This window comes from Saimiri boliviensis, chromosome 17, assembly GCF_048565385.1.
Source record: "Saimiri boliviensis isolate mSaiBol1 chromosome 17, mSaiBol1.pri, whole genome shotgun sequence".
Classification (NCBI taxonomy): domain Eukaryota; kingdom Metazoa; phylum Chordata; class Mammalia; order Primates; family Cebidae; genus Saimiri; species Saimiri boliviensis.
In genome coordinates this window covers 8,944,490-8,970,984 of record NC_133465.1, presented here as the reverse complement: position 1 = coordinate 8,970,984, position 26,495 = coordinate 8,944,490, and the positions used below count along the sequence as shown (strand labels likewise).

The 26,495-nt window shown below is 38.3% G+C and overlaps 1 protein-coding gene across 10 annotated transcripts in view; it reads left to right on the top strand.

The window, feature by feature from the left end:
- Positions 1-26,495, top strand: part of MYH10 (myosin heavy chain 10) — a 152,773-nt gene that overhangs the window by 36,467 nt on the left and 89,811 nt on the right. For 3 of the 10 annotated variants that reach the window (XM_039476894.2, XM_010339844.2, XM_039476896.2), the window contains exons 4-8: positions 5,869-5,896; positions 17,066-17,168; positions 17,832-17,861; positions 19,274-19,291; positions 24,256-24,348. In XM_039476894.2, coding sequence (XP_039332828.1) covers positions 5,869-5,896; positions 17,066-17,168; positions 17,832-17,861; positions 19,274-19,291; positions 24,256-24,348 — 272 coding nt within the window. The remainder of the gene's footprint in view (positions 1-5,868; positions 5,897-17,065; positions 17,169-17,831; positions 17,862-19,273; positions 19,292-24,255; positions 24,349-26,495) is intronic. The other 7 variants (XM_003929228.4, XM_010339846.2, XM_039476897.2 and 4 more) reach the window with 4 other exon arrangements.

Genomic DNA, 26,495 nt, shown 5'->3' with positions numbered 1-26,495 from the left:
CCAGTAGTTCACTCTTTTTTAGTGCTAATATTCTATTATATGCATATTCCATGGTTTATTTATTCACTTACCATGTAAAGAACATTTAGGTTGTTTTCAGTTTTTGGCATTAAGACACTGTACACTTGGCCCTCTGTATTTGTCGGTTCCACATCTGCAGATTCAACCAACTATGGATTGGGGAAAATAATGGATGGTTGCACCCGTACTGAAGATAAACAGACAGACTTTTTTTTCTTTTCATAATTCCCTAAACAATATACTGTAGCAACTATTTACATAGCATTTTTGTTGTATTATTATAAGTAATCTAGATAGGATTTGAAGTGTTAATATATGGGAGGGTGTGTGTAGGTTATATGCAGATACTCTGCCATTTTATTTTTTATCTGCTGTGGGTTGGGGGTTTTCCTGGAACCAATCCCCCACAGATAACAGGGACCAATTGTATACATTTGTATGCAGGCTTTGTGTGAGCGTAAGTTTTCATTTCATTTGGATCAATACCTAGGAGTAGGATCCCTGGGTCATATGGTAGATGTGTGTTTAACTTTATCAGAAACTACCAAACTGTTTTCCAAAGTGGCTGTGCCATTTTGCATTCCTACCAGCAATGGATGAGTTCCAGATGTTCCCCATCCTTGTTAGCATTTGGTATTGTCCGTCTTTGTTAAATTGTAGTCTTTCTAATAGATGAGTAGTAGTATCTCACTGTAGTTTTAAGTTGTATTTTCCTAATGCACCTTTTGACGTGCTTATTTTGCATCTGTATATCTTTGGTGAAATGTCCAAATCTTACTATCATTTAAAAAAATTTGATAGTTTTCTAATTTTTCAATTTTGAGAGTTCTTTGTCCTTTCTAGATAATACGTTTAGAACTTTATTGGATAAGTGATTTGCAATTTTTTTCCTCCTAGTCTTTGACCTATTTTGTGTTAATTTTTGTATATGGTGCAAGGTATGGGTTGAGATTCCATCTTTTTGCATATGGGTATTCAGTTGTTCTAGCACTGTTTTTTGAAACAACTATTTTTCCATTGAATTTCCTTTGTACCTTTGTTGAAAATCAACAAAGGTCTATTTCAGGACTCTCTGTTCCTTTGATCTATATGTCTTTCCTTTTGCCAGTATCACACTGGCTTGGTTACAGTAGCTTTATAGTAAATCTTGAAATCAAGTAGTGTGAGTCTCCCAGCACTGTTCTTTTAAAAAATTCTTTAGTTCCTTTGTCTTTTCCAGAGGTATAAATTTTAGAAATCAGTTTGTCAATTTCTGCCCAAAAAAATCCTGCTAACATTTTGATTAGATTGCACTGAATCTGTAGATCAATTGAGGTCAAATTAACAGCTGTATTGAGTCTTCTAATCCATGAACACAGTTTGTCTCTCTCTATATATAGGTCTTCTTTGACTTCTTTGATTAGTGTTTTGTAGTTTTTAGCATACAGAGATGTTGCATATACTTTGTTAGATTTATAACCAAGTATATCGTATACCTTGGTGTAACTAAACATTTAATGTCTTTTAGTTTTAATGGAACTTTTAAAATTTCAATTTCCAATTGTTCATTATTAATACATAGAAATAGGATGTTTTAAATTATATTGACTTCTTTGCAACCTTGCTAAACCCACTTATTCTGAAAGGGTTGTTTTTGTTTTTATTTTTGTATATTGTAGATCGTTTGAGATTTTCTGTCTAGACACTCGTGTCCTCTGCAAATAGAGACATTGCTATTTCCTCCTTTTCAATTTTGCTTTTGATTTTGTTTTTTTACTTTGCAGTGTTAAATAGGAGTGGTGAGAACAAACATCCTTCCCTTGTTCCTGACCTTAGAGGGATAACATTCAGTTTTTTACTGTTAAAGATGATATATTAACTGTAGGGTTTTTTGTAACTGCCCTTTATCAGGTTGAAGTTCCCTTACATTCCTAGGTTGCTGAATTTTTAAAAATCATTAGTGGATATTAAGTTTTGTCAAATGCTTTCTTACATCTATTCAGATGGTCAGAGGGTGTTTCTTAAACTTTAAGTCTGTTGATGTGATGAATTAGATTATTTACCTTTGGGATGTTGAACTAGCCTTGCACTCTCAGTACAAACATCATTTGTTCATTCTGTGCATTATCTTTTTTTATATATTGCCGGATTTGATTTGCTAACATTTTGTTAAGAATTTTTGAGTGTTTGTTTATGAGAGATAAACATTTTCTTTTATTGTAATGTCTTTTTTCCTGTCATTATCAGGATGAGGTTTGTCTCTTAGAATGGATTCTTCCTCTTCACTTTTCTGAAGAGTTAATATAGAATTAGTGTTGTTTATTCCTTACCTGTTTTGTAGAATTTTCTAATACAGCTGTGGTTTTTTCGTGGGAAGATTTTTAATCACAATTTCAATTTCTTTAACAGATAAAAGGCTGTGCAGTTTACCATTTCTTCTTGAGTGGGTTTTAGTGGTTGTGTCTTTTAAAGAATTTATCTCTTTCATCTTAGCTGTCAAGTATTTTGTCATAAAGGGATTCCTAACATTTTCTTACTATCTTTTTAATATCTGTGGGTTCTTAATGATATTGCTGTTTTAAAATTCCCAATATTAGAAATTTGTGTCTTTTTCTTCTTTTTTCTGATGACTTCAGCTAGAGGTCTGTCAATATCATTGATCTTCTCAAAGAAGGAACATTTGGTTTCATTGATTTTTTTTTCTTTTTTTTCTGTTTTCCACTTCATTGTTTTCTATTCTTTATCATTTCCTTTCTTCTCCTTACATTGGATTTAATTTGCTCTTTTATAATTTTTTTTTAGGTAAGAGCCCAGATCATTGATTTGAAAACTTCCTCATTTTTCAGAAAGTGATTTAATTCAATATCGATTTATCGCATACTTCCTTATGTGATTTTTGGAATGTGCTTTGGAAAATACTGAGCTATCAAATGAGTCCCTACTGTTTAAAAGGCTAGTTGCATTTTTGAAAGTGAGTTTTTCCTCCTTGAATATCACCGTAAGGCTCTGGTGACATGTATAGGGTTTTAGAGTAAAATGGTCGTTGTCCCCTTGAATATCACCATAAGGCTCTGTTTTGTTACATGTATAGGGTTTTAGAGCAGGTGTCCTCAGACTTTTTACACAGGGGGCCAGTTCACTGCCCCTCAGACCGTTGGAGGGCCGCCACATACTGTGCGCCTCTCACTGACCACCAATGAAAGAGGTGCCCCTTCCTGAAGTGCGGCGTGGGGCCGGATAAATGGCCTCAGGGGGCCGCATGAGGCCCGCGGGCCTTTGGGGACGCCTGCTTTAGAGTATAAAGTCATTGGAAACTGTTGTGGTGCTGCAGTTGGTCCTTGAAGGGTGGAGAGGATTCAGGGAAGCAGAGGTGGGGAGTTGATCACCGACTTAGAGAGAATCTGGGAGGTTGGTAAACCCATCTCCCTTATACCAAGGCCCAAAGTTAGTACAAGATCAGGCAGACAGATAACAAAAATAGATGGGTCTGGCTAGAAAAGAGTTGTTTTTTGTTGTTGTTATTGTCTGGTGGGGGGTGAGGATAGCAAGAAGAGTAGGGAAATGAATTATGCAGCAGGCAGAAGTGTAGATCTCAAGTTTTAGACAATGATAATAGCATGTACAGATGCGGGAAGAACACCATTCTGAATGAATTAGGAGCCAATTCAATTTGGGTTAATTTTTGTGTGCTTTGATTTCTTTAATGTGTAAACTAGTTTCTAAAAGCCTTAAACAACTTGGTATGGTGAAGTACTGTAGAAATTGCTAAGACCAGGAAAATTTGGGGGTCTGAAGATTCATATTGAGAGGGAATAAGCAAAGGTAAAATTATGGAAGGTGAAGAACCAGCCAGCAAGGAATAAATGCCTCATTTATAGATACATAGTTTGTGGCAGAGCTAGAACTAGAAAAGATTCCAGGTACTATTATCTTGCCAGTGCCCACAAGGCACCTAGCACTGGGTTTCTCTCAGCAGACCTTTATTAAAGCTAGCTATGGCTCACCAAGGCTGTTAATGCTGAGACTAAGCAAATAAGACAGTCTCAGATCTCAAGCAATGCATTCTAGTGAGCAGTCAACTGCAGTATTGTTTGTTGGATTCTAAAATACTCTTAAAAGAAGGCAACATTGAGAAACCTAAGGGAGAAGCTATTCCCGGAGGAGGTAAAGCTGGACTGAGTCCAAAAGGACACAGGAGATATCCCATGTTTGTGGGTCTAGGAATTCCGAGTATGTTGGAAGAAAGGATATAGTGTGACCTCTGTGTAAGTAAATGAATAAAGGAGGCCGACATTGACTATATAATAATGAATGTTGCCTGAGCCAGAAGGAAAAAGAACACAGGTTTATGAGGTATTAGAATGAAATTAGGGCCAGGTGCCATGACTCGTGCCTATAATCCCAAGATTGTGGGAGGCTGAAGCAGGTGGATCACTTGAGCCTAGGATTTCAAGACCAGCCTGGGCAACATGGCAAAACACTGTCTCTACAAAGATATGAAAATTAGCTGGGCATGGTGGCACCTGCCTGTGGTTCCAGCTACTCAGGAGGCTGAGGTGGGAGGATTGCTTGAGCCCAGCAGGCGGAGATTGCAGTGAGCTGAGATCGCGCCACTGCACTCCAGCCTGGGCAACAGAGTGAGAATCTGAAAAAAATAATAAAAAGAAATTCGACTTGAGGGGGCAGGACAGTACTATGTTCTTTGTAAATCTCAGTTTGTACATAGAATATATGGATTGGTTTAATAATAGTATGTAAAAACAGTATGGCATAGTAAATGGAACACTTACTTCTCTTTCATGGAGGTTATTTATGCCTAACTACTGTGAAATCCTCACTGGGCATCCAAGGCATCGACCAGAGGAAAAGCAAGTATACAACATAGCAAGCAGCATAAAGCTACTTGGCCCAGGCCCTGTGAGCTCAGTTCCTTTCTAGGCAATGACAAACTTTTTCATATTGTTGAGAACACACACAGGTGCTAGAGGCAGACAGGCCTGGGTCCTCATCCCAGCATCCTTGCCCCTTCTTAGCTGTGTGACTTGGAAGGATTACCTAACCTCCCTGAGGAACATTTTCTCATCTGTGAAATAAGGATAATAATACTCATAAGTGATCAGAAATTCTGCATCTTATACTGGTAATTTTGTCCATGGGCTAGATATGGGTTTGATTTTCACCTTTTTATTTGAAAATTTTAGTTGGATCCTTAAATCATTAATCACTTTAAAATCATGTTAGATTCTTTTGTTATATTTGGTATATAAAACATGTTGACTTGAGACAATGCTTATAGATGTGTATCCCCTTCAGCTTGCTTTCTACTCAGTGTTTAATACTTTTTTTCCTCCTTTAAGATCAAATTAGCAATGATTCCTCTCCGGTTGTGAGTATTCTTGAAGCCACTCTGAAAGGCAGTGGTTTCCAAATCTGGCCAGGTGTCAGAATCACCTGGGGAGCTTATTTAAAGAAGCGTTTTTAATCCCAACCTCCCAGAGTTGAATGATTGAGTGAGGTGGAATGCCAGGAAATACATTTTTATAAAACTTCCCGGTTGAATTTGATATGTGGAAGGGTTTGAGAATCAAGGTTAATTAGACATATGAAGTCATCCAGGCAATCGTTGTGTGGAATAAGCCTGAGTTATTGTTATTTACCCCCAGAGACTCTGGCATAATAATAGGAGATAATGAATGGGCTTGATTATATTCAGGACTCTATAATGGGCTTGGAAAGGCATTAACTTGGCTTGAGAGGAGTAGTTACTAATATTTTATAGGCTATTACTGCAACTTTATTATATCAAATATTTTTAAACCAGGCAAATGGTCACTTTCTTTTTTTTGTTTGTTTTGTTTTGTTTTATAGATCGTGAGGACCAGTCAATTCTTTGCACGTAAGTAAATGTTGAATGTTCAGATTTGTTTTTGATTTTCTTGGAAAGTAGAGCAATTATTTTTGTCTGGGGGGAGGGGAGAAGTAAAGCAGTAGTTTTTAAGAGTTTGATGTAAACCTTGCAGTTATTTTAAGACTAAGATTATATAAGTTGCTTAAATTTTGTGTTAATGTTCAGTTGTCAGTCTGGGCTTTTCACACATTTTATAATGTTAATCTGTGAAACTTACATCTTTAGTTCATATGTCGAAGGGTAGGCCTCCTGGACATTTCGGTAATTTATTCTTTTTACTCAATAAGCATTTATTAGTTATCATGTACCTAGTGTACTGTGTGCTAAGTGTTGAACATTCACAGCAGAATAAAACAATATCCACACCAGGACACAATTGGAAAGATTACTTTGGCGGCCTTGTCAAAAACGGAGTGGAGGGAGAGTTGAAGCAAGAGGACTAGTTAGGAAGCTATTCAGTTATCTAGGCAAGACATGGTGAGGACTTCAGGTGTAGAAGTGGTTTTGAACCTAGAGAGAAGTGGTTGCATTTAAATGGTGTTCAGTTTAGGAGGAAGACTTACTAGGACTTGGTGATTTACATGCATAAGAAAAAGGAGCTAAGAGAGAAGGTGTTGATGAAGTCTCCTGACATGGGAACATGGCAGGAGAACAGGTATGGAATGGAAGATAATGAGTTTGGTTTAGGACACGTTGCATTTGAGGTGGAGCTGTCATGGGGCTCTTGGTTTTGTGGGTTTGGAGCTCAGGAGAGAGAAAGAGATCTGTGCTAGAAATGTAGATCTGAAGAGCCAGTGGCATGGAAGGTGATGGAAGCCATGCTGATGAATGAGATTGCCTTAGAAGAATGTGTTGAGAGAAAGCAGAGTGTGGAATCCTGAGGAAAACCTACACTCGGGTCAGGCAGAGGAGGAACAGCCACAGAGAAGGCTAAAATGATCCATCATACGAGGAGGCAAGAAGGTGTAGTGAGGCAGCAATCAAGGGGAGAGAGGCATTTCGGGACAGAGGGCGGGGTCAGCACTTCATATTGACTGGGAGAGATGAGCAGCACCGTGCGCATTAGACCCAGCAATAGAGAATGGAGGATGCTGGAGTGGACTGGGGATAACGAGGAGGTAGAAGCCAGGTGGCAGTTGAGGTATGAAGGGGAGATGAAAATGTTAAAAATAAGATACAATTTTTAAAAACCCAAGTATAAACCACCTACTTTCAAATAGTTTTGAGAAGGTGAAGAGTAGATGAGTGGTGATAAGAAATCAATAGGATTTTTGTAGTTATTGGTGGTGTTTTTAGTGTGGGCAAAATTAAATGCTGATGAGAGGAAGATAACATTTTGGGAGTGGCTGGGGTGGAGCCAGGAAGGAGAATGGAGAAAGCAAGGAGGGCGATGAGATACAGAGCACAGAGGTTGAGTGTCTGGGCACAGTGAGGTCCTGATGGGGGTGCGACTCTCCTCCAGTGATGGGGCCGAGGAGGCAGATGAGTACCAATACCAGTAAGTAGGGGTGGGGAGCTATGAATTGGGAAAACACTAATCTGATGATTTATCTTTTCTACGAAGTAGAAGACATGGTATTTAATAAGTAAGTGGAGGAGTGGCAGGATAGGAGATTTGAGGAGATGAGAGTTAGTCTACTTTGCTATATGAATTTTCTGCTAGCATTGTTTAGCCTTGAGGAGTTACATAAATTAGCTTTTCCTGAACAGCAAATCACCCTGAAACTTAGCGGCTCAAATCAGCATGGTTCTAGAGCTTTCCCAGCAGTTGGATTGGGCTCAGCTGGGCGGTTCTGCTGATCTGGGCCGGGCTCAGCTTTCTCATTAGAAGCTTACTCCTGCGTCTGCAGACAACTGTGGGATGGCTGGCTGACTGTTGGTGGGGGTGCCTTGGTTTCTTCTCCACCTGGCATCTCTTTCCCCAGCAGTCTAGCCCTGGCTTTTAATGTGGTGGCAGGGTTTAACAGCAGCAAGATGGCAAGCTCCAGTGTGTAAGCATTGTTCAGGTTTCTGCTTATATCACAGTGCTGTCCCATTCCCAAGCAAGAGTCAGGTGGGAAACATCATAAAGTGAGGCTGAAATAATTGGGGCCATTACTTTAGTCAATCCACCAGGGGTGTGTTGGAATACAACCAAATCCAGGCGCAGACTTAGACCTTCTTTTAGGTTGAGTGGTTTGATGAAGACTTTTGGGAGTGTCTGAAAACAGGAAGCACTTAGGGAGGGAATGACTTGCTGTTTGACAGGACAAAGGTTTGTGAGTACTAATTTTGTTACCCAAAGTCATTGTTGCAGACACTAGCACTTATAATTAGATGATCAACACCATTTTTGTTTGTACTTTGTCCCCAGTTAATAGGCTTGGATTTATGAGGTAAGTCTTCTAGCACCCGGGTTTATCTCTTCTTGGGTATGAAGTGGCAGTCATCAAGTACCATGTTTTTGTTTTCTTCCATTATTTTATAAATTGCTTTTTCCGTTTTATTAAGAATATTTTCAGGCATAAAACACAGTTGAAAGAATTTTGCAGTGAACCTCCATGTGTCTACCACCTAGATTCTACTGTTGATATTTTACTGTACTTGCTTTATCCTATCTTCATCTGTTTGTCATCCGTCAGTCCTTCTTATACTGTATAGGTTGGGAAGAAAACTTTTCCTCTTGCAACTTGGGTTCAGAGCTTGGGGGCGTGCAAATTAACTGACAATAGACAGATTAACAGAGAAAATATAAGATTTATTTACACAAATGTACTCAGTGATGAGTATCTTGTGGAATTATGGAAATAAAAGGCGTATATCCTCTCCTTGACAGAAGGGCCTCGTGTAATTTAAGGCTCCAGTGGGAAAGTATGGAGGGTTTTCTTGATCTATTTGATGCTAATGAACAGCTGGGTTCATGATTCTCAGTGCTGAAGGTCACTCTTTTCCCAATTTGGGAACCTCACTGGGAGGGGTCAGTGGCAGCTACATGTATATACTATGGACTCTGCTAAAGTTTAGATGATGTTTCCTTATGTGGCTGTTGAGATGTTTTCAGTTTAAAGTGATTTTCATTCCACTTTAGTGGGTTATTAATCGCTTCATGGGATGCATTTCAAGTTCAATTTTAGATAGACATCAGTACACTTCCCCCCAAGTACTTCAGCATATAGTGTTAACTGAAGCCCGGTATTTTCATATTTTTGTTTTGAAGCAAAATTTACTTAGAATTAAATGCATGAATCTGAAGCATTCATTTACTGAGTCACTGTATAACGTGAACCCCTATCCAGATATAGACAGCAGTACCATCGCCCAAGAAAGTTCTCTCTCCTATCCCCGCATAGGTACCTACCCCCACCTCTCTCAGCCTCATAATAGTTTCAAATTTTTTAGATACCAACAACTGTGATATTTAGTAACAGCTTTTCATGTTCATATCTATTACAAAGCTACATTATGACCTGAAAAATATGAAAAAGTGAAACAATGTATCTTAGATTTAAGAAAATATGATACGTTCTATGGTGTCTTGGAAGATCCACCAGATACAGTACTCCAAGTACATGTGACTGGGGCCTTCTTAAACAGTCCACAGCCAAGCTAATTAAGTTTTCTGCATAAGATAACTATTTAGGGGCAGTCACTCTGTGATTCTCCCCATGCTCGTGTTAAATAAATTTGTATACCTTTTATTTAAAAAATAACTGTTAAGTCAACTTTACAAACTTTACATATTTTTTTATATTAAGTAGCTGTATATATGTAGTATGACAAAAAGAAAATGCAACTAGACACAACATGGTCTTATTATTTCTTAATCAGTATTAAGTAGTTTGATAGCATCTCCTTAAGCTTTTGAGAAAGAAAAACTTTATGTAAGGAATGCAAGCCCCTTTAAATTATCAGGCCGAGAGAGGCATTGGAGTGAAACACAGTTTCACTCCCCCCTTGAACTAGGTAATTGCCTCTTAAAGCCACCTGCTAAGTGCGCTCTAAACTAACTGATGCCAAGTAGCCAAAAAATGCCATGCACTAGACACTATAACTCATACCCTGTAGTTGAGGAATGTGTATCCAATCACTGATCAATGTTATTGAGAATTCCTGTCACACAGTTTTGTATCAGCCCACTCCTTGTTCCCTCTTTTCTTTAAAAACTGCTTGTAACAAAGGCCCGAGGAAACTTGTAAGTGTGTCCTGGGCAGCTGGCTTCAACCTTGGCCCAAATAAACTTTCTATATTAATTTTGCCTTAGCATCTTACCTTAGGTCAGCATTTCATTTCTTTTTTTTTTTTTTTTTTTTTTTGCTTCCTAACCTCCCACGTTGCCTGATGCTCAGCAAATACCTTATGGAGAAAACACACATGATTTTGGGGTTCCGCTATCTATAAAGTCAGCTTACCAATAACTGACTCATTTCTTTCTGGAAATTGAGTGTGTCTAATCACCTTTGTCTCCGCAGCCCTACTATTTTTTTTTAAATATGATGTTTATATTTTGCCTTTTAAAAAAGTTGTTGCTGGCCTACTTAGAAGTCCTCTGGACTACAGCTATAAAAGTGAACATTCTTCTTTACCAATTAAATTATAAAGAGACTGAGTACTCTCCCATTCACTTTTTCTCCATAATTCTTTTTATCATATAAAAATACGATATTTTACATCAACTAAACTTAAGCTATGGAAATAGCTTATATATTAGTAAAAGTTTACTGTAGAAATACTTAATATATTAGCAATAATTAATTGCTAATATATTAAGTATTATAATCACTTCTTTAGTCATTTGTTCTGTAATTTACTTTTCCCCCAAAAGGATAAACCCAGCTACCCTTTTGTTCCTGCAGACTCAGGCCAGGCCTTGTGAGCTCCCACTTGCAAGCCCCCTGTTTAATGGTTGTTTATCTGAGTATCCTAGCATTCTTGTATGTGGTAAAGATACTCAGGCTGCATCCTCTCTCAGGAGAGAGTAGTCTTTCATACTTGTACCCCCATAGAACTAAAAGTGAAATCCTGCTTACAGTAAAATTCTTGTGTTGATTTTCCTTCTCATCAGAATTAAAATTCACGAAGCAGTCGCCCTTGATGAGGAAATTACTCTGTTCTCTTAAACCCCCCTTTTAAAGAATACTCTGTTTAGGCCGGGCGCGGTGGCTCAAGCTTGTAATCCCAGCACTTTGGGAGGCCGAGGCGGGTGGATCACGAGGTCGAGAGATCGAGACCATCCTGGTCAACATGGTGAAACCCCGTCTCTACTAAAAATACAAAAAATTAGCTGGGCATGGTGGCACGTGCCTGTAATCCCAGCTACTCAGGAGGCTGAGGCAGGAGAATTGCCTGAACCCGGGAGGCGGAGGTTGCGGTGAGCCGAGATCGCGCCATTGCACTCCAGCCTGGGTAACAAGAGCGAAACTCCATCTCAAAAAAAAAAAAAAAAAAAAGAATACTCTGTTTATATTTTGGACTCTTAACTGCTTTAGGCAAGTTGGTTTTTTTCCTTTTAAGTATATTTGAGTATAATGTAAAAATTATAAAATAATGATTGCCTCACAATAGCCTATCAAGATGTGACAATTGATGTTTTTGTAAAGGAATCCTTTCTATTATATACAAATATTACATTAAGTAATGATGGCCAAGCCAGCCAGCTAGGATTGAGAACAGTTGATTTCTGCTAGGAATAACATACCTTAAAAGTTTTAAGGCAACTAAATCAATAGAATTGATTAAATAGCTAAGGCAACAGTGTCATGCAGTTGAAAAACCATTGTGTGGTCAGATAGAACTCTGGTGTTCTTTCTGTTCCCAGCTCGGCCATGAACTGTGTGATTCACAGATTGGATCAGATTGTCATTCTCTCTAAACCCTATTTCTGTATGAGAATAACTAGGGGCAATCACTCTGTGATTCTCCCCATGCTCATGTCAAATAAATTTGTGTGCCTTTTCTCTCGTCAAAAAAAGAGCATTTAGTCAAAGATTTAGTCAATTTGCTTTTCTAATGACTATTTTAGATATCCTCAAGTCTTAAAAGTTTGGAAATTATTAGATGGCTATAGCTGTGTCTCACTTCAATGGTATTTATGTTTTGGAAGAAAAAAGTATCAAATCAGCTTGTAAATAGAAATTTAGTATGTTTTAGGCAAATATGCAAGGAAAAGAAAAACATCCTTGGAAGTGTTTTCTCCGTTAATCTTTGCAATGCCTCTGTTATGTCCATTTACTGTCACATTATCCAAGACCTCATACTAGCTAGTGCCAATGCGATAGTGGAGACTTGAACCCAAGCCTGTCTTGATCACAAAATCTCTGCTTTTCATAGTAAGCTGCTTTCTAAAGAGAGTTTGGAAACTATGGGAAGTCATCTACTAATCTTATATGTTTGTATAGGTATAGGTTAATAGAGGGGGTAATACGTATATGGTGTTTTTCAAATTGAGGTTATCTAAAACAAGAACTTCAAGCAAAGGGTGATTTTGAAGCTAGGCTGACTTCAATGTTACGAATATCCAGACAGGAAAAAAAATACCAATTTTTTACCAATAAAGATCTAAAAAAAGGTTTTCTCGTTGGGGAAATCCCCATGGCCCAGAAGGGGTTCAGAGAAAGGTCTCAGAATTGGTCACATTTAATGATCTGCGTCACTGCTTCTTCAGGCTGTTGTTTTTTATGTTTTTGTTTTGGATCGCACATCCGTTTGAAAAGCCAAAGCTGTAGACCTCTTGAGGAAACACAAATATGTACACATTTAGAAACTCTTAATCTTTTGCTTCCTAACGTGCTTCAGCAGATACAGGACACCCCAGCTAGAAGCCTCCTTGCTTTGCTCTTGTTAGCTTTGTACTTCTACCACTCTCTTTGAAGGGTTTCTTCTCCAAAAGAGCATCATGCGGGGACTGCAGCCTTCCCCCTTAACCATAGTCCTGTCTTAGACTAGCGGTGAAACAAGCAGCCACTTAAAGTGTAAGACTGCTTCACCGTTACATCTTGTTTTGTTGATGGAAATGAGGTCATATTCCCTTTGTCCTCACTATTTGAGGTCTTGGCCTGTTGTTCGCTTTTCTGAGGATTCTCCTCACTAATTTTCTTAGAAGTCTGCTGAGCTTTCTTTTCTGGCTCTCTTCCCCTTGCTTTCGTTCAAGCTGCTTTTATCTCCTCTGTTTCCATCTGGGACAGATGAGCCATTTCTCATTATTTCATTTTGTTTTTTCTGTTTTTCCAAGATTTATAGTCCTTTGATCCTGGCACCTCCTTTATTAAAGTCAGATTTTAAAAATTTTCATTACCAACTTCATCATTATCATAGCTATTGGTGTCACCCCTACCATTTATTGAGAGCCTTTTGGCCAGGGACAATGCTAGGCTCTTTCTTGCATTATCTCATTCCTATGAAATCTCATTTTAAAGACATACAAACTGAGCCTCAGAGAACTGAGTAACTTGCCTAAAGCTCCATAGCTAGGGAGTAGTAGAAGGGTTTGAATCTAGATAGGTCATTTTGACTCCAGCTCAGGTTCTTAACCACTGTCCTAACTATTGATTCATAAAGTTTAGTAATTCAAATCACCTCATGTATAATAGATGGATATTTGAGTGGACAATAATGGATAATGTTTATTGAATGCCAATTTTATGCTCTAGTTGGGCTGTATTTTTTCTTCAACAGCTCTATGCATTAGGAGCTATTTTACAGTGGGGAATATAAGATCCATAGTCTATCCTCTTGGGAGCTCAACAGTAAGACTTTGAATACATCTGTTTTTGAAGCCATATTTTCTATAGCAGAGTTACCTTAGACAAGAAATATGTAAAATTTAGCCGGATTCATAAGCTGTTGTTGAAGTATGGCTGCATAAGTGTGACAGGCAGGAAAAAATGCTTTAAGGACACATGAAGCATGTCCAATGAGGAAGTTAGCTGGGACACCTCAGAGACAAACCAGGCTGGAAAGTTAACAGTCATAACTATACTTGAGACAAGTCATCATTAGTCTAAGAAAGAAGCACATTTCTTGGCATAATAAGAAATTATCTTTTTGAAACCAACAACCAACATCACGATTAACATGGAAACACTTAAGTATTTCTAATAAAGTTAAGAATAAAACAGAGAGACCACCATGATAGCTAATAAGAAATTACATTTGAATAAAACCCAGATTCTTTACCATGACCTCCGGAGTCCATGGCATCCCTCCCCTTCCTGCTCCATCAGTCTTTCTGGCCACCTCCTCCCCTGATTGTTATTTATATCAAGAGCTTGGTGTAGTCCAGGAAGTGATGGCCAGGTGCCAGGATTTACCTCTCCATCTTTCTGAACACGTTCCTCAGCTCTTCACCTGCTAGTTCTTGCTCATCTTTCAGGAGCCTTTTCCCTGACCTTCGTATCTAGAGGGGGGGCTGTCCTTCCTTCTCTTTTTCCTTTTAGTGTCTTTTGTAGCATTCCTTATATCCCTGTAATCTAATACTCTTACCTGTTTTTCTTATTTAATTACTGTTCTTCTATTTATTTTATTTTTTTGAGATGAAGTTTCGCTCTGTCTCCAAAGCTTAGAGTGCAGAGGCAAGATCTCGGCTAGTAGCTGGGATTACAGGCACCTACCACGCCCGGCTAGAAGATAACATTTTATATCACCTGAGAATGAATGTCTTTGATACTGGGATGTGGGCTGAATCATCTAGGGGGAAAAATTAGATTAAATCCCAAATCATAAATTTTTTCAGATTGAAGATTCAGCTGTAAAAATGAAACTATCAAAGTTGTAAAGGAAAAAAACAGATGGGTTTAATAATACAGATGATATAAAAATGAGAGTACAGATTGATGTAATCTCGGTTGCCAGAGAGGCCTCTTTTAGCATGAATAGTGGGCAGAAACCTTAAAAGAAAAACTTGGTAGATTTGAGTACCTAAGATTAAAACACTTCTGGATGGAGAGAAACAGAGAAGGGAACTAATGTTACTATAGCATGAGGGATGGTTAATAAACTTATTATAGGACATAGTCTTATAAACCAATACGTGGATTATGTCTAGAATTATCAGTTCCTGGGACTAGAAAGGATCTAATCCAATGCCTGCATTTTATAGATTTGGGATACTGAGGCCCAGAAAAGAAAATTTCCTTACTCGAGGCCAGCAGTTGATCACTAGGGTTTCTTCAACCAACCTTCCCTGTGGTTGAGATTGTGGTTATCAGGGTGCAGAGTTAAGAAGATAATGCAACCAAAAAGATAAGGCTACCAAAAAATTTAAGTTTTGGGCACTTCAAACAGTATAATTCTTTTTTTCTTTCTTTTCTTTTCTTTTTTTTTTTTTTAGACAGGGTTTCACTGTGTTGCCCAGGCTGGGGTACAGTGGCACAATCACAGCTCACTGCAGCCTCAACTTCCTAGGCTCAAGAGATCTTCCCACTTCAGCCTCCTGAGTAGCTGGGCTAGCACAATTCTCTAGCCTTGACCTCCCAAAGTGCTGGGATTACAGGCATGAACCATTGTACCTGGCCCAAATAGTACAATTCCAAGAAAGAGTCCAGCTTTGTTAGAAACACTAGATTTTCAATTCTTAGATTGAATGCTTAGAGGATTATTTGTTGGCAATGTATAGAATGTTTTTGAATTTGGGTTTTTTTTTAAGAAAAATTAATTAGATATTGAAATTTTTGTTATAATCCAAATTGAGAATGTTGTTGATTGTAAAGTTAGGTTTGTTTTGATCATGTCTTAGGGAAGCGTCAGTGTTTGAGCAGAGGCCATAATTCAGGTGTCACTGTGTGTGTAGCAGCTTGTTTGAATTTCAAGCTTAGTACTGAGTAGAAATGAAAAGCAACTTTTTAAATGTGCCAGCCTTGCTTGTAAATATGAATCATTTAAAGTGGTGGTATTTATCCGCATTCACAACAAAATTCATAGTAATCACTTATTTTGACAACAAATTATGCCTGCTATGTGTCAACACTGGGTAAGGTTACAAGGATTAAAAAGAAACAGAACACAGGCTAGGCAGGTGACTTGAGGTCAGGAGTTTGAGAGCAGCCTGGCCAACATGGCTAGACCCTGTCTCTTCTAAAAATACAAAACCTTAGCCAGGCATGGTGGCATGTGCCTATAGTCCCAGCTACTTGGGAGGCTGAAGGCAGAACTGTTTGAATCCAGGCGGCAGAGGTTGTAGTGAGCCAAGATCATGCCACTGCACGCCAGCCTGGGCAACAGAACAAGACTTTGTCTCAAAAAGAAAAAAAGAAAAAAAAAAGAAGAAGCAAAACACTGGTAAATAAATATATGAGGCTATAGGCCCTGCCATCAGGAACCCGGCCTACGAGGCCAGCAAATAATGGGAAGATCTTTAACAAGGCGTGAATGAGGTACAACATTGACACCAGGAAGCAAATTGTCACCAGCCTGCTCTGAGAGGGGGATCTGAGAAGGCTTTTGGTAGCTTTGAAGATGAATATCAGTACCAGCAGGCATCTCAGAGTTCTTTCAGCTCCTTCAGATTAAATCATAATAATTTAATTGTTTTAGGGATTCTGTTTGTAGTGCCGGATATGTTTATGGTACTAAAGAGTTTTCTTCCTGAATGTTCTAATAAATTTCACTTCTCTGGTAGAACCTCCCACCCTCAAGGGAAAAAAAGTATTATGAACATTTTCCTGTGTCCTCTTACTGGCATCTATCAAGAAATATTTGGGTTGGCCAGGTGCAGTGGCTGAGGCCTGTAATTCCAGAGCTTTAAAAGGCCGAGGTGAGCAGATCACTTGAGGCCAGGAGTTTGAGACCAGCCTGGCCAACATGGCAAAACCCCATATTTACTAAAATATAAGAATAAGCCAGGCGTGGTGGTATATACCTGTAATCCCAGCTACTTAGGAGGCTGAGGCACAAAAATTGCTTGAAGCCAGAAGGCAGAGGTTGCAGTGAGCTGGGATCGTGCCATTGCACTCCAGCCTGGTGATAGAGTGAGACTCTGTCTCAAAGAAGACAAATAATTATTTGGGTTTATTATTTAATACCTCTTACAAGAATAATTTTCTAACTACTGCTGAGTTATTTTTCTATTCTCTTTTTATTTTTTATTGATTATTGTTCCAGTACAATTTAATTTTATCAATTGTAATTTTGGAATGCATGTGCTGTGCTTTCATTAAAGCAGCCTATATTAATTATTTCTTCCAGGGGTGAGTCAGGTGCTGGGAAGACAGAAAATACAAAGAAAGTTATTCAGTACCTTGCCCATGTTGCTTCTTCACATAAAGGAAGAAAGGACCATAATATTCCTGTAAGTTTCTTCTCTGTTGTGTTTTAAACCTTCTTTTTTAAATTTATAATTTCAGAAACAAAAATAAGGAAGCCAATCCACTCTGCACACTGCTATAATTGACAGCTCCCTTGTCTCCACCCACTCCCTGCCACCTACCCAGCAACACTTTTTTCCACTCCAGAAGCAAGGATACAAGGAAATTGCTGTTAAATAGGCTTTCTGACAGGGCAAACTGGAATTATGGTTGTGGCTTGTATGCCTAATTTCTTGCAAAGATTTGGTGAGAATTGTTCAGCAGTACTTATGGAGACTTATTTTCCACCAAAAATTTTTAGCAGTTCTTTTCTGCTAAAAATTTTAGCATTTCTTTCATTTTTAGCCCTCATTTTTAGCAGTTCTTTCTGAACCTGCAGAAGCCTGTTGCTACTACCCACAGCAGCTTGAGGCGGGGTAGAGATATGGGAAGAAGTGATGGTAGGAAAAAGGGTAAGAATAGAAATGTCAGTTATCCTTAATTTTTAAACATGCAGAAGTGGTAGCTAATACAGCCTGAGAGAATGCTGGCCAAACCAGCTTCTACAGTTCTCAACTGCACATTTGCTTGGTGCTTTGGAAATGGCTTACTGCTAGGCAAAGACTCAAACTTGCTAACATTTGCATTTATCTGTTTGTAATGAACAGCAGGAATCGCCTAAACCAGTGAAACACCAGGCAAGTGCTTTTCTTTATGCTTCTTAGTCTTGAGTGTTTGCACTAATTTCTGTCTGTAGATTGAGTCTCTGCTAGAATCAAATACCACTAGTTGTAAGTGAAATCTATCATTAAAAAAAATTTGATTGTGAAAATTTATTGCTTAGAGCCTTATTCTTTCATGAGAAGCGCATGCTGTTTTGCTTTAAATTTGTTTTCTAGATACATTTTAATATTTATTTGCCCTTTTATCATGACATTGAACTGCATGTTTATGAAGCCTATAATTGATGGTTTCATATGTCATATACTAGGTGGAATTATTTGGATACTTACCAGATACATGGAAACCTAGCTTTATGCCATACACTACATTTTTAATTTGGGGCTACACCTTTTAAAGTTGTACCTTTGGAGCTGATAAATTTCTGATATGTTAAATTTTTATGGCATGGCATAGTTTCTGCCTATATGTATGTGTTTTAAACTAAAAGCCCAATTGTATTTAACATATGAAATATATTAGAGCTGGGCACAGTGGTACGTCCTCAATAGTCCCAGCTGCTTGGGAGGCTGAGACAGAAGGATTGTCTGTGATAGGTATTCGAGGCTGCAGTGAGCTGTGATCACACAACTGTACTCCAGCCTGGGCAACAGAGCGAGACCTCATCTCTATAAATAAGTAAAATAAAATAAATTACAGTTTTCTTATGCTGGGCAAATAGTGGAAGACGGTTATTCTTCCTAATTATCAGAAGCTTGCCTTTTGGCTCCCCAGAGCATAGCAATGAAGAAACCAAGAATCATAGCATGACCTCTATTTCTCACACCTGGGAGGAGGAGGAGGACAGACCTGAGCCAGATTCCTTGGATAGAGTAGGGCATCTATACTTGGATTAATCCTTTCCCTAGCACTGGAATGGCTTTGGTTTGTCTTCCACAAACATAATGATACAAAGGTAATATAAAGCAAGAAACAATAACATTGAGTTAGGGAAATGATCTGTTAATATAAAGAAATGATCATAAATATCTAAGGAATTGCCATAGACACTGTATTTTAAGATATCGTTCTTAAGATTCTTAAGAGATTGCCAGCCACCAAAGCTGTACTGTACTCATGAAAGCCTGTGATGTCTGTTTGCTCCTTTAGCTGCAGAATAGACCACTGATACAAAGGGTTAATGAAATAATCATTATCCCGTAGGATATTTAAAAGCTTCTTTGCCAATTAAAGAAGGAAAATCTGGACCAGAAACCAGCTTTTCTGTAAGCTTTAGAAGTACTTGCTAAAAGTCCTTTTAATATGTACTTGTGTCACTACTGAAATAGTATTAAGCAATTAATACACAGATTTATGTTTTCAAAATTCCCTATGGAACACATACATCATTGTGGTTAACATTTTGTTTCGATGTCATTTTAAACTACAGAGTGGATCCCTGTTGTATGTGAGTAGCATGCCTACCCCACCTAGATTTTACTTTGGGTCAAATCAATCCCTGGGAAGCACGTTCTCCCAAAGAAGGCAGCAGCTTCTTTGGGCCATGCTTCCCGGTCATTGCCGATTTGCATGTCGTACTGCATGAGCCCACTGTGCACACAGTCTTCAGTGCTGCTTTTCCCAAGTTGATTTTAATAGTAGTTAAGCAGTAGCTATGCTGATGTTTTAAAAAATATTAGAAGAATACTTGTTCTCACTTTTTCTTCCCCAACACAACTGAAGCACATGAAATGCTTAACAGCATGGTAGAAAATGGTCACACCCAGGAAGGGTCCTGTCAAAAAGTTACTTCTCCACCCGCTGGGTGCCACTATCTGCGACTTCCTCACCCCACTTGAATGATTGCCTTAAAGTTATAGTTACTATGTGAAAAGTCTGTACTTTGCAGGGTCACAGTTTCTTTTGGTTGATTTGATACCACTGGCCTATGATTTTATATTTAACTTTATAAGCAAAAGTTAAATTCCAAGGAACTATTTGTATACATCCAGCATTTTATCACTAAACAGTAGTATGAATTGTAAACACAAAGGAGAGGGCATTTCCAGGCCCCTGATTTTGTCAATCCTTTCTTTATTTGCTTGTTTATCTACTCATTCTTTTTTGAAACAACGTAATTGAGACATAAGTCACATACCATTCAATATACCCATTGGAAGTATACAATATAGTGTTATTAGTATATTTACATGATGCAATTACTATCATAATCAATTTTAGAACAAATCATCACCCCAAAAGAAACTCCATACCCATTAGCCGTCACCTCCTATTTCCCCCCAGCCCCTGGCAACCACTAATCTACTTTCTGTCTCTCTGAATTTGCCTATTCTGAACATTTCATGTGAATGTAATCATATAATATGTGGTCCTACCTGGCGGTTCTTTCATTTGGCATAATATATTCAAGGTTCATCCAGATTCTAGCACATAGAAGTACTTCATTCCTTTTTATGGCCAAATAATATTCTATTATATTAAATATGTATCACATTTTGTTTGTTCATTCATCAGTTAATGGATATGGATTTCTTCTACTCTTTGGCCATTATAATTAATGCTGCTATGAACACTCATGTACAAGTTATGATGAGAACATACTTCTTTTTTCTTGGGTAGATACCTAGAGGTAGAATTGCTGGGTCATATGGTAATTCTGTTAAGCATTTTTAAAGAGACTGCACCATCCTACAGTCTCACCAGCGATGTGTGAGAGTTTGAGTTTCTCCATATCCTCATCGACACTTGGTGTTGTCTGTGTTTATTAAAGCCATCCTAATGAGTGGTGTGTTCAGTCTTTTATGTTTACCTTTTAAATTTTGTCTTCATTTTCAAAATATGAACAAATACAAGCAAATCAGTTTTCAAAATTAAAGTTACAATACTTAAGTAAACTTTAAATAAACATTTATCTATGAACCTTTGTTATACTTTTTATAACAAAATTAAAGGTCTTACTTGGCTATATCCCCCTAGTATTCACCAGCTGACTGCAGATGTAGCATCTGTGTGCCCTCTTCCCTCATAAGAGGTTACTCTTAGAGACCCTCAAAGTCTAGCACAGTTCATTGCCACTCCAAAACTTCAACACAGTGCCATTTCAGAGCAAACTTGAAAATGATTAAGTTCTAAAACTTGACCATCCACTACGAATGATTCCTTCAAGCCAGCTCACTCACCTCCCTGTCTTTCCAGTCATATTCAAGACAATTTTGTGTCCTTCTTCAACCTGACTTAAACTGTCCTGAACCAAGACAGAAAGGTGATAGATAGCAAGTAGTAAGTAATTAGAGCCTGCCAATTGAGATTAGAGTCTGGTTTTCAATATGTGATTGGTTGCTGCTGCCTACTTTTAACCCTCCTGCAGCTCTGCCCTGCCAGGCCTGCAAGGTATAGCCCAATCCCAGCCTGAGTCCCCTTGCTGGCTGAACTGGAGTTTTGAAAGAGGTATATATTTTTAACCATTTCAAACTAATGCTGTATCATATAGTGAAGCGTATATTATATACTATGTAATAAACCCAGGAGTATAGTTTTCACTATTACTGGTAAATCTTTAAAGCATTATATAACTCTAACTATTTAGAACTTTAAAAATCATTTCAATAGCTAAGCCGCTTTTTTTTTTAATATTCTAAAATAATATTATAGAATAGAAACAAGAGACATTGCCCATCCACTTCTAGAGGAAAAGTGAATAGTCACTGCCCCCTGATGGTTTATAAATGCCTTCATAATTTGGTTGAGATTTGTTAGCACCATTTATCTAATTATGAAATTGGTCACCACAGAAATTACCTTATTTCATGTTAATTTCTATATGCTATGATAATTGGCTTTGTGCCAGGTTTTTGGCGATTTATTTATGAGTTTTTGAGATTATTACTTAATCTCACCAATGTCCACAAAAATACCATGACACTATTAATGTCGTGGGACCAACAGCAGGAACGGAGGAGTGCATGAGTCCACAATTACCATGGTGACTATGAGGACCCATAAATCTTCTTGCTGCCTTTGGCTCACCACCATCCCCTCCCCAAATACTACTAGGATTCTGGGCGTCCAACCTTTTGGCTTCCCTGGGCCACACTGGAAGAAGAAAAATTGTCTTGGGCTATGCATACAATACGCTAACAATAGCTGAAAAACTATTTCAAAAAAAAGGTTTGTGCATTTTCATGATATCTGCCATCACAGATAAGCAAAAAAGTCCTCACATTTAAAGAGTTGGACACCTGTGGAACCTCTGATTATACATTCATTCAGCAAACATTTCCCAAGCATCATTTTGACCTGATACTGAGTTAGGCACAGGGGATACAACCAGGTTACTTGAAGCCAACCCAAGAAGAATAGAATCAGTGGATCTCTGTTTCTCTCTCTCTCTCTCTCTCTCTCTCTCTCTCTCTCTGTCTCACACACACACACACACACACACACACACACACACTCTTACACATGCATGCACACACACGGGAAAAGAAAAGAACCAATAAAAAATTTGACCCAAATAATCCTTTTAGCCATATCTAAGTAATACTAAAATAAGATATGCATTACTGGCTTTATCTCCAAGTTGGGAAAACTCTTTAAAGATGGACTATGAAAGTCTTTTTCTTATGACTTGGTAGGATAGCGTGTGATTTTAAGAAATCCATAGTCTAACAGTAGATATTTAGTATTAAGGTAATGCCCCGCTTACCAGAATGCCAGTGTTTTTCCAAGTTTCCACATTCTCATCACATAGATTGAATTAGGTTTAAAACAAAAAGGCTTTTAGAGACCCAACAGTTGATGCAAAGTGAATATACCAAGGGCTTTGCAAGATATTAGTCATAGGAATGCTGATGGAAGTGACTGCTGACCCAGTTGGGGGAAATGCAGTCTATACTACAACCAAATAATGACTGTCATTTTTAATGATGGCTCTCAGTCATCAGAGTTGTTTGGGATACCATGCTTAAGAAGGTTTGGCAGTAGGTAATGGTGTAGAAAAACTTACAGCAAAAATAATCTGGTAAGGGTTTTGAAGTTAACAAACCGGAAGATTTGTTGTGTAGGGAGGAAACTGTCTAATGCCAAGAAAATGAAGTGATGTCATGTAACGACATCCATGTAGCTTGAGGTTCTCAACAAGACTGGTTCCTGACTGGTTTCGGTTGAACGTGGTTGTAGACTAGTTAAGACCTGTGAACATGCAGACGGTCCGGATCATGCTGTAAAGGACGTACACAGAACAGGCCCCCTTCCTATGTAATGTGCCTCAGGAACACTTCCCCACCCTTTCAGCTGAGTGACAGTCTACACCAGGGTGGCATGGCAGAACTATATGGATGACATATATTTGTTCTTTTTCTGAATTTGATGGTGATACAGTACATCACATACCAAATGCCACTAATTCAAAAGCCTTATGTGAGGTTCTTTATATGCACCTTTTCTGCTTAGAGTATCACATTTCCTAGCAGTTTTTATTTAGTTAGTTTTTCTTTAGGTCCAAAATACTGTGGGTATTTTAAAATATAGGGGTAAGATTTATGTTTGGAAAAAGCAGGTCTATTTAAGTCATAAAATATAATTCTGAAATTACATTCCAGAAACATAACATCACTTCTAGTGCTTTTCATGGCCAGAAATGGCATCATGCTTTCGCATACAGCTCTGTTGTCTTTTATGATTAAAGTACATATTAATATACATCTTTTGTTTGTAAAATGTGTTTTATAGCCTCATGTAAGTAAAGACACTGACTAAAGCAGACATTATACCAAATACTCTCTACTCAGCCTTTCAAATCTGAACAAGTCAGTAGCATCAACATCTTTACCATCCTCTGAAAGTGGAGGTGAAGACATTGCCCTGTCCGTATGATAGAGATATTATATGAAATTCCTTGGAAAACTGGAAAGTGTTATATCAATACAGTAGTAACTGTTAAATTAACTGCCTTAAAGCTTTCACATAAGGCGGAGTTAAACAGAAGTATTAATATGTTCTCTTTTTTTAGAAGCATTAATATGTTCTTAATTGGAGTATCATACAAAATTTCATTTCATGAAAGCCAGTCTGTTTTATTTTCAAAATTCTGTGCCTGATTTATGTGCCCTGTGCTTGAGTTTATCTTCTCTGTTCAGTGTGACATTTTCTTCTCCTTGTGATCACTTTATAGATGCTAATTTTTTTCTTTTAGTAGAGTTTATTATCATAACCAGGATTAAGAAGCCAACAAAAGTTGCTGGATGGCAGATAGAATGAAAGATCTGAGGAAAGGATGCAGTTTCTTTTTTAAAAAAAAATTTTCCCTGATAACTTGAGTAAAAACATTAACATGCATCTGCTGTTATTTGTGTGTCTCTCTCTGTGTGTGTGTGTGTGTGTGTGTGTGTGTGTGTGTGTAATGTCTTTTAGGGGGAACTTGAACGGCAGCTTTTGCAAGCAAATCCAATTCTGGAATCATTTGGAAATGCGAAGACTGTGAAAAATGATAACTCATCTCGTTTTGTAAGTGTGAAAGCTTTTAATTCCTTAGATTTCTAGTTAAATGTCTACTGTGATTAAGCAAATAAATTACTTTTCTTTCTACATTTCAAGAAGCTAATAGATGTAGTGTAGTGCTGTTCTGTAGACGTAATACAAGCTCACATGTAATTTTTAATTTTTTAGTAATCACATTTTTTAGAAAAGGGAATGTATACATAATTTTAATCATTTTATTATACAAAAATATGTAACTCTGTGTCTTACTTAATGGATATGTAATTTAACCTCTCTGAGCTTATTTATCTTTGGGCCTGATAATAACACCTGTCATGGAATTGGAGTGGAGATTAAACGGTGTGCACGTTGAACAGTTGCCACAGCACTAGGCATAGTAAACATTCAACACATTAGATGTAGTAAACTGACCTTTGACCTTTTCCTTTCTTGCTATTTTCTGTGGGATTTGGACTTCAGAATAATTTGTCACTACTATTACTTCTCTTTACATTTTTTTTTCTTGAGACGTGTCTTGCTCTGTCACCCAGGCTGGAGTACAGTGGCACAGTCATAGCTCTCTGCAGCCTCCAACTCCTGGTCTCAAGGGATCCTCCTGCCTCAGTCTCCCAAGTAGCCGGGACTACAGGTCCACACTGCTTCACCAGGCTAATTTTAAATTATTATTATTATTATTATTGTTTTTTAGAGATGGGAGTCTCACTATGTTGTCCCTTACTTTGGGAGGCTGAGGCAGGAGGATCACTGGAAGCCTCAGCCTTCCAAAGTACTGGGATTACAGGAATGAGCCACCACTCCCAGCCTAAAAATTCTCCTTAGCTGTTCAACTTCAAAGCTTTCCTTTCCCTCTCAGTTTTACTAGCTGTACCTATTGACCCGAGAATGTTATCCTAAGTGATGGCCAGGTCTCTGTTAACTTCAGGGACACGGCCCCTCTCCATCCCAGCTGCTCAGCTTCAACACTATCACAGCAAATAATCTCTAAACCCGCATTCAACACACTGGACATTCCTCCAGTAAGTCTTTTGCCCTCGATTATGGTCATCAAGTTTCAGAAACTCTTCCAAAGTTAGACTGAAGAAGGACCTCATTGTTCAATTATTTCCACTTAAGTTGTTCAAGTTAATTCTTCTCTTTTTTTTCTCCCTGCTCTGAAGCATTGGTAAAAGTCAAGAAGGCCAGAGTAAAAGAGACCTCAGTTTTAACAGTTTACTGATAGATAATGTGGGGGTCTAGTGTCATTGTGATATGCTTTTCGAAACAGAATGTAACATCATGGTCTGCACATTAATTATCTGATGGCGTGGTTGCCATGATTAGTGGAAGTGACCAGATTTTGAATCACGGAGGATCTAGCAAACACAAGGGCAACCAGAAAACCCTCTGTATTAGTTCTGTAAGGCTGCCTTATAAAAGTACCACAGACTATGAGCGGCATAAACAACAGAAATGTATTTTTTCACAATTCTGGAGGCTAGAATTCTGAGCAAGGTGTTGGCAGGATTGGTTTCTTCTGAGGTCTCTTGCAACTGAATCCCAAGTTCAGCTGCTTACCATGTGAAAGCCATGTACAAGAGATGAGAGTTGGTGGGAGGAAAAGCAGGTTTATTTGGAGAGCCAGCAAACAAAGATGGTGGACCAGTGTCCCAGAGGATCCTCTCAAGTCAGAAAACATTTTAGGCTGTTTTTATGTTAAGGCAGGGAGAAGGGAAAGGGTTGGGATGAAGAGGTAACTGACGACTACAGACATCTGGACACCAGCAAGGGTCCAAGGAGGTTGGGAATATCTTTGTCCTTAGTCAAGTCACAGTGCTCCTATAAATCTTCTACGAAACATAGTTGTTCACACACTTCTCCTTTAATCTCAGAGTTTGTTTTAAAAACTACTTGACTGCTGTTTTTACCTGTTACGTTAGTGCTCTAAAATTATCCTTGCCTTTGTGCAGGAATTGGTAAGACCCCCTTAAATAAAAATGGGAGGCCAAGGCAGGTGGATCACAAGGTCAAGAGATCGAGACCATCCTGGTCAACATGGTGAAACCCCGTCTCTACTAAAAATACAAAAAATTAGCTGGGCATGGTGGCACGTGCCTGTAATCCCAGGTACTCAGGAGGTTGAGGCAGGAGAATTGCCTGAACCCAGGAGGCGGAGG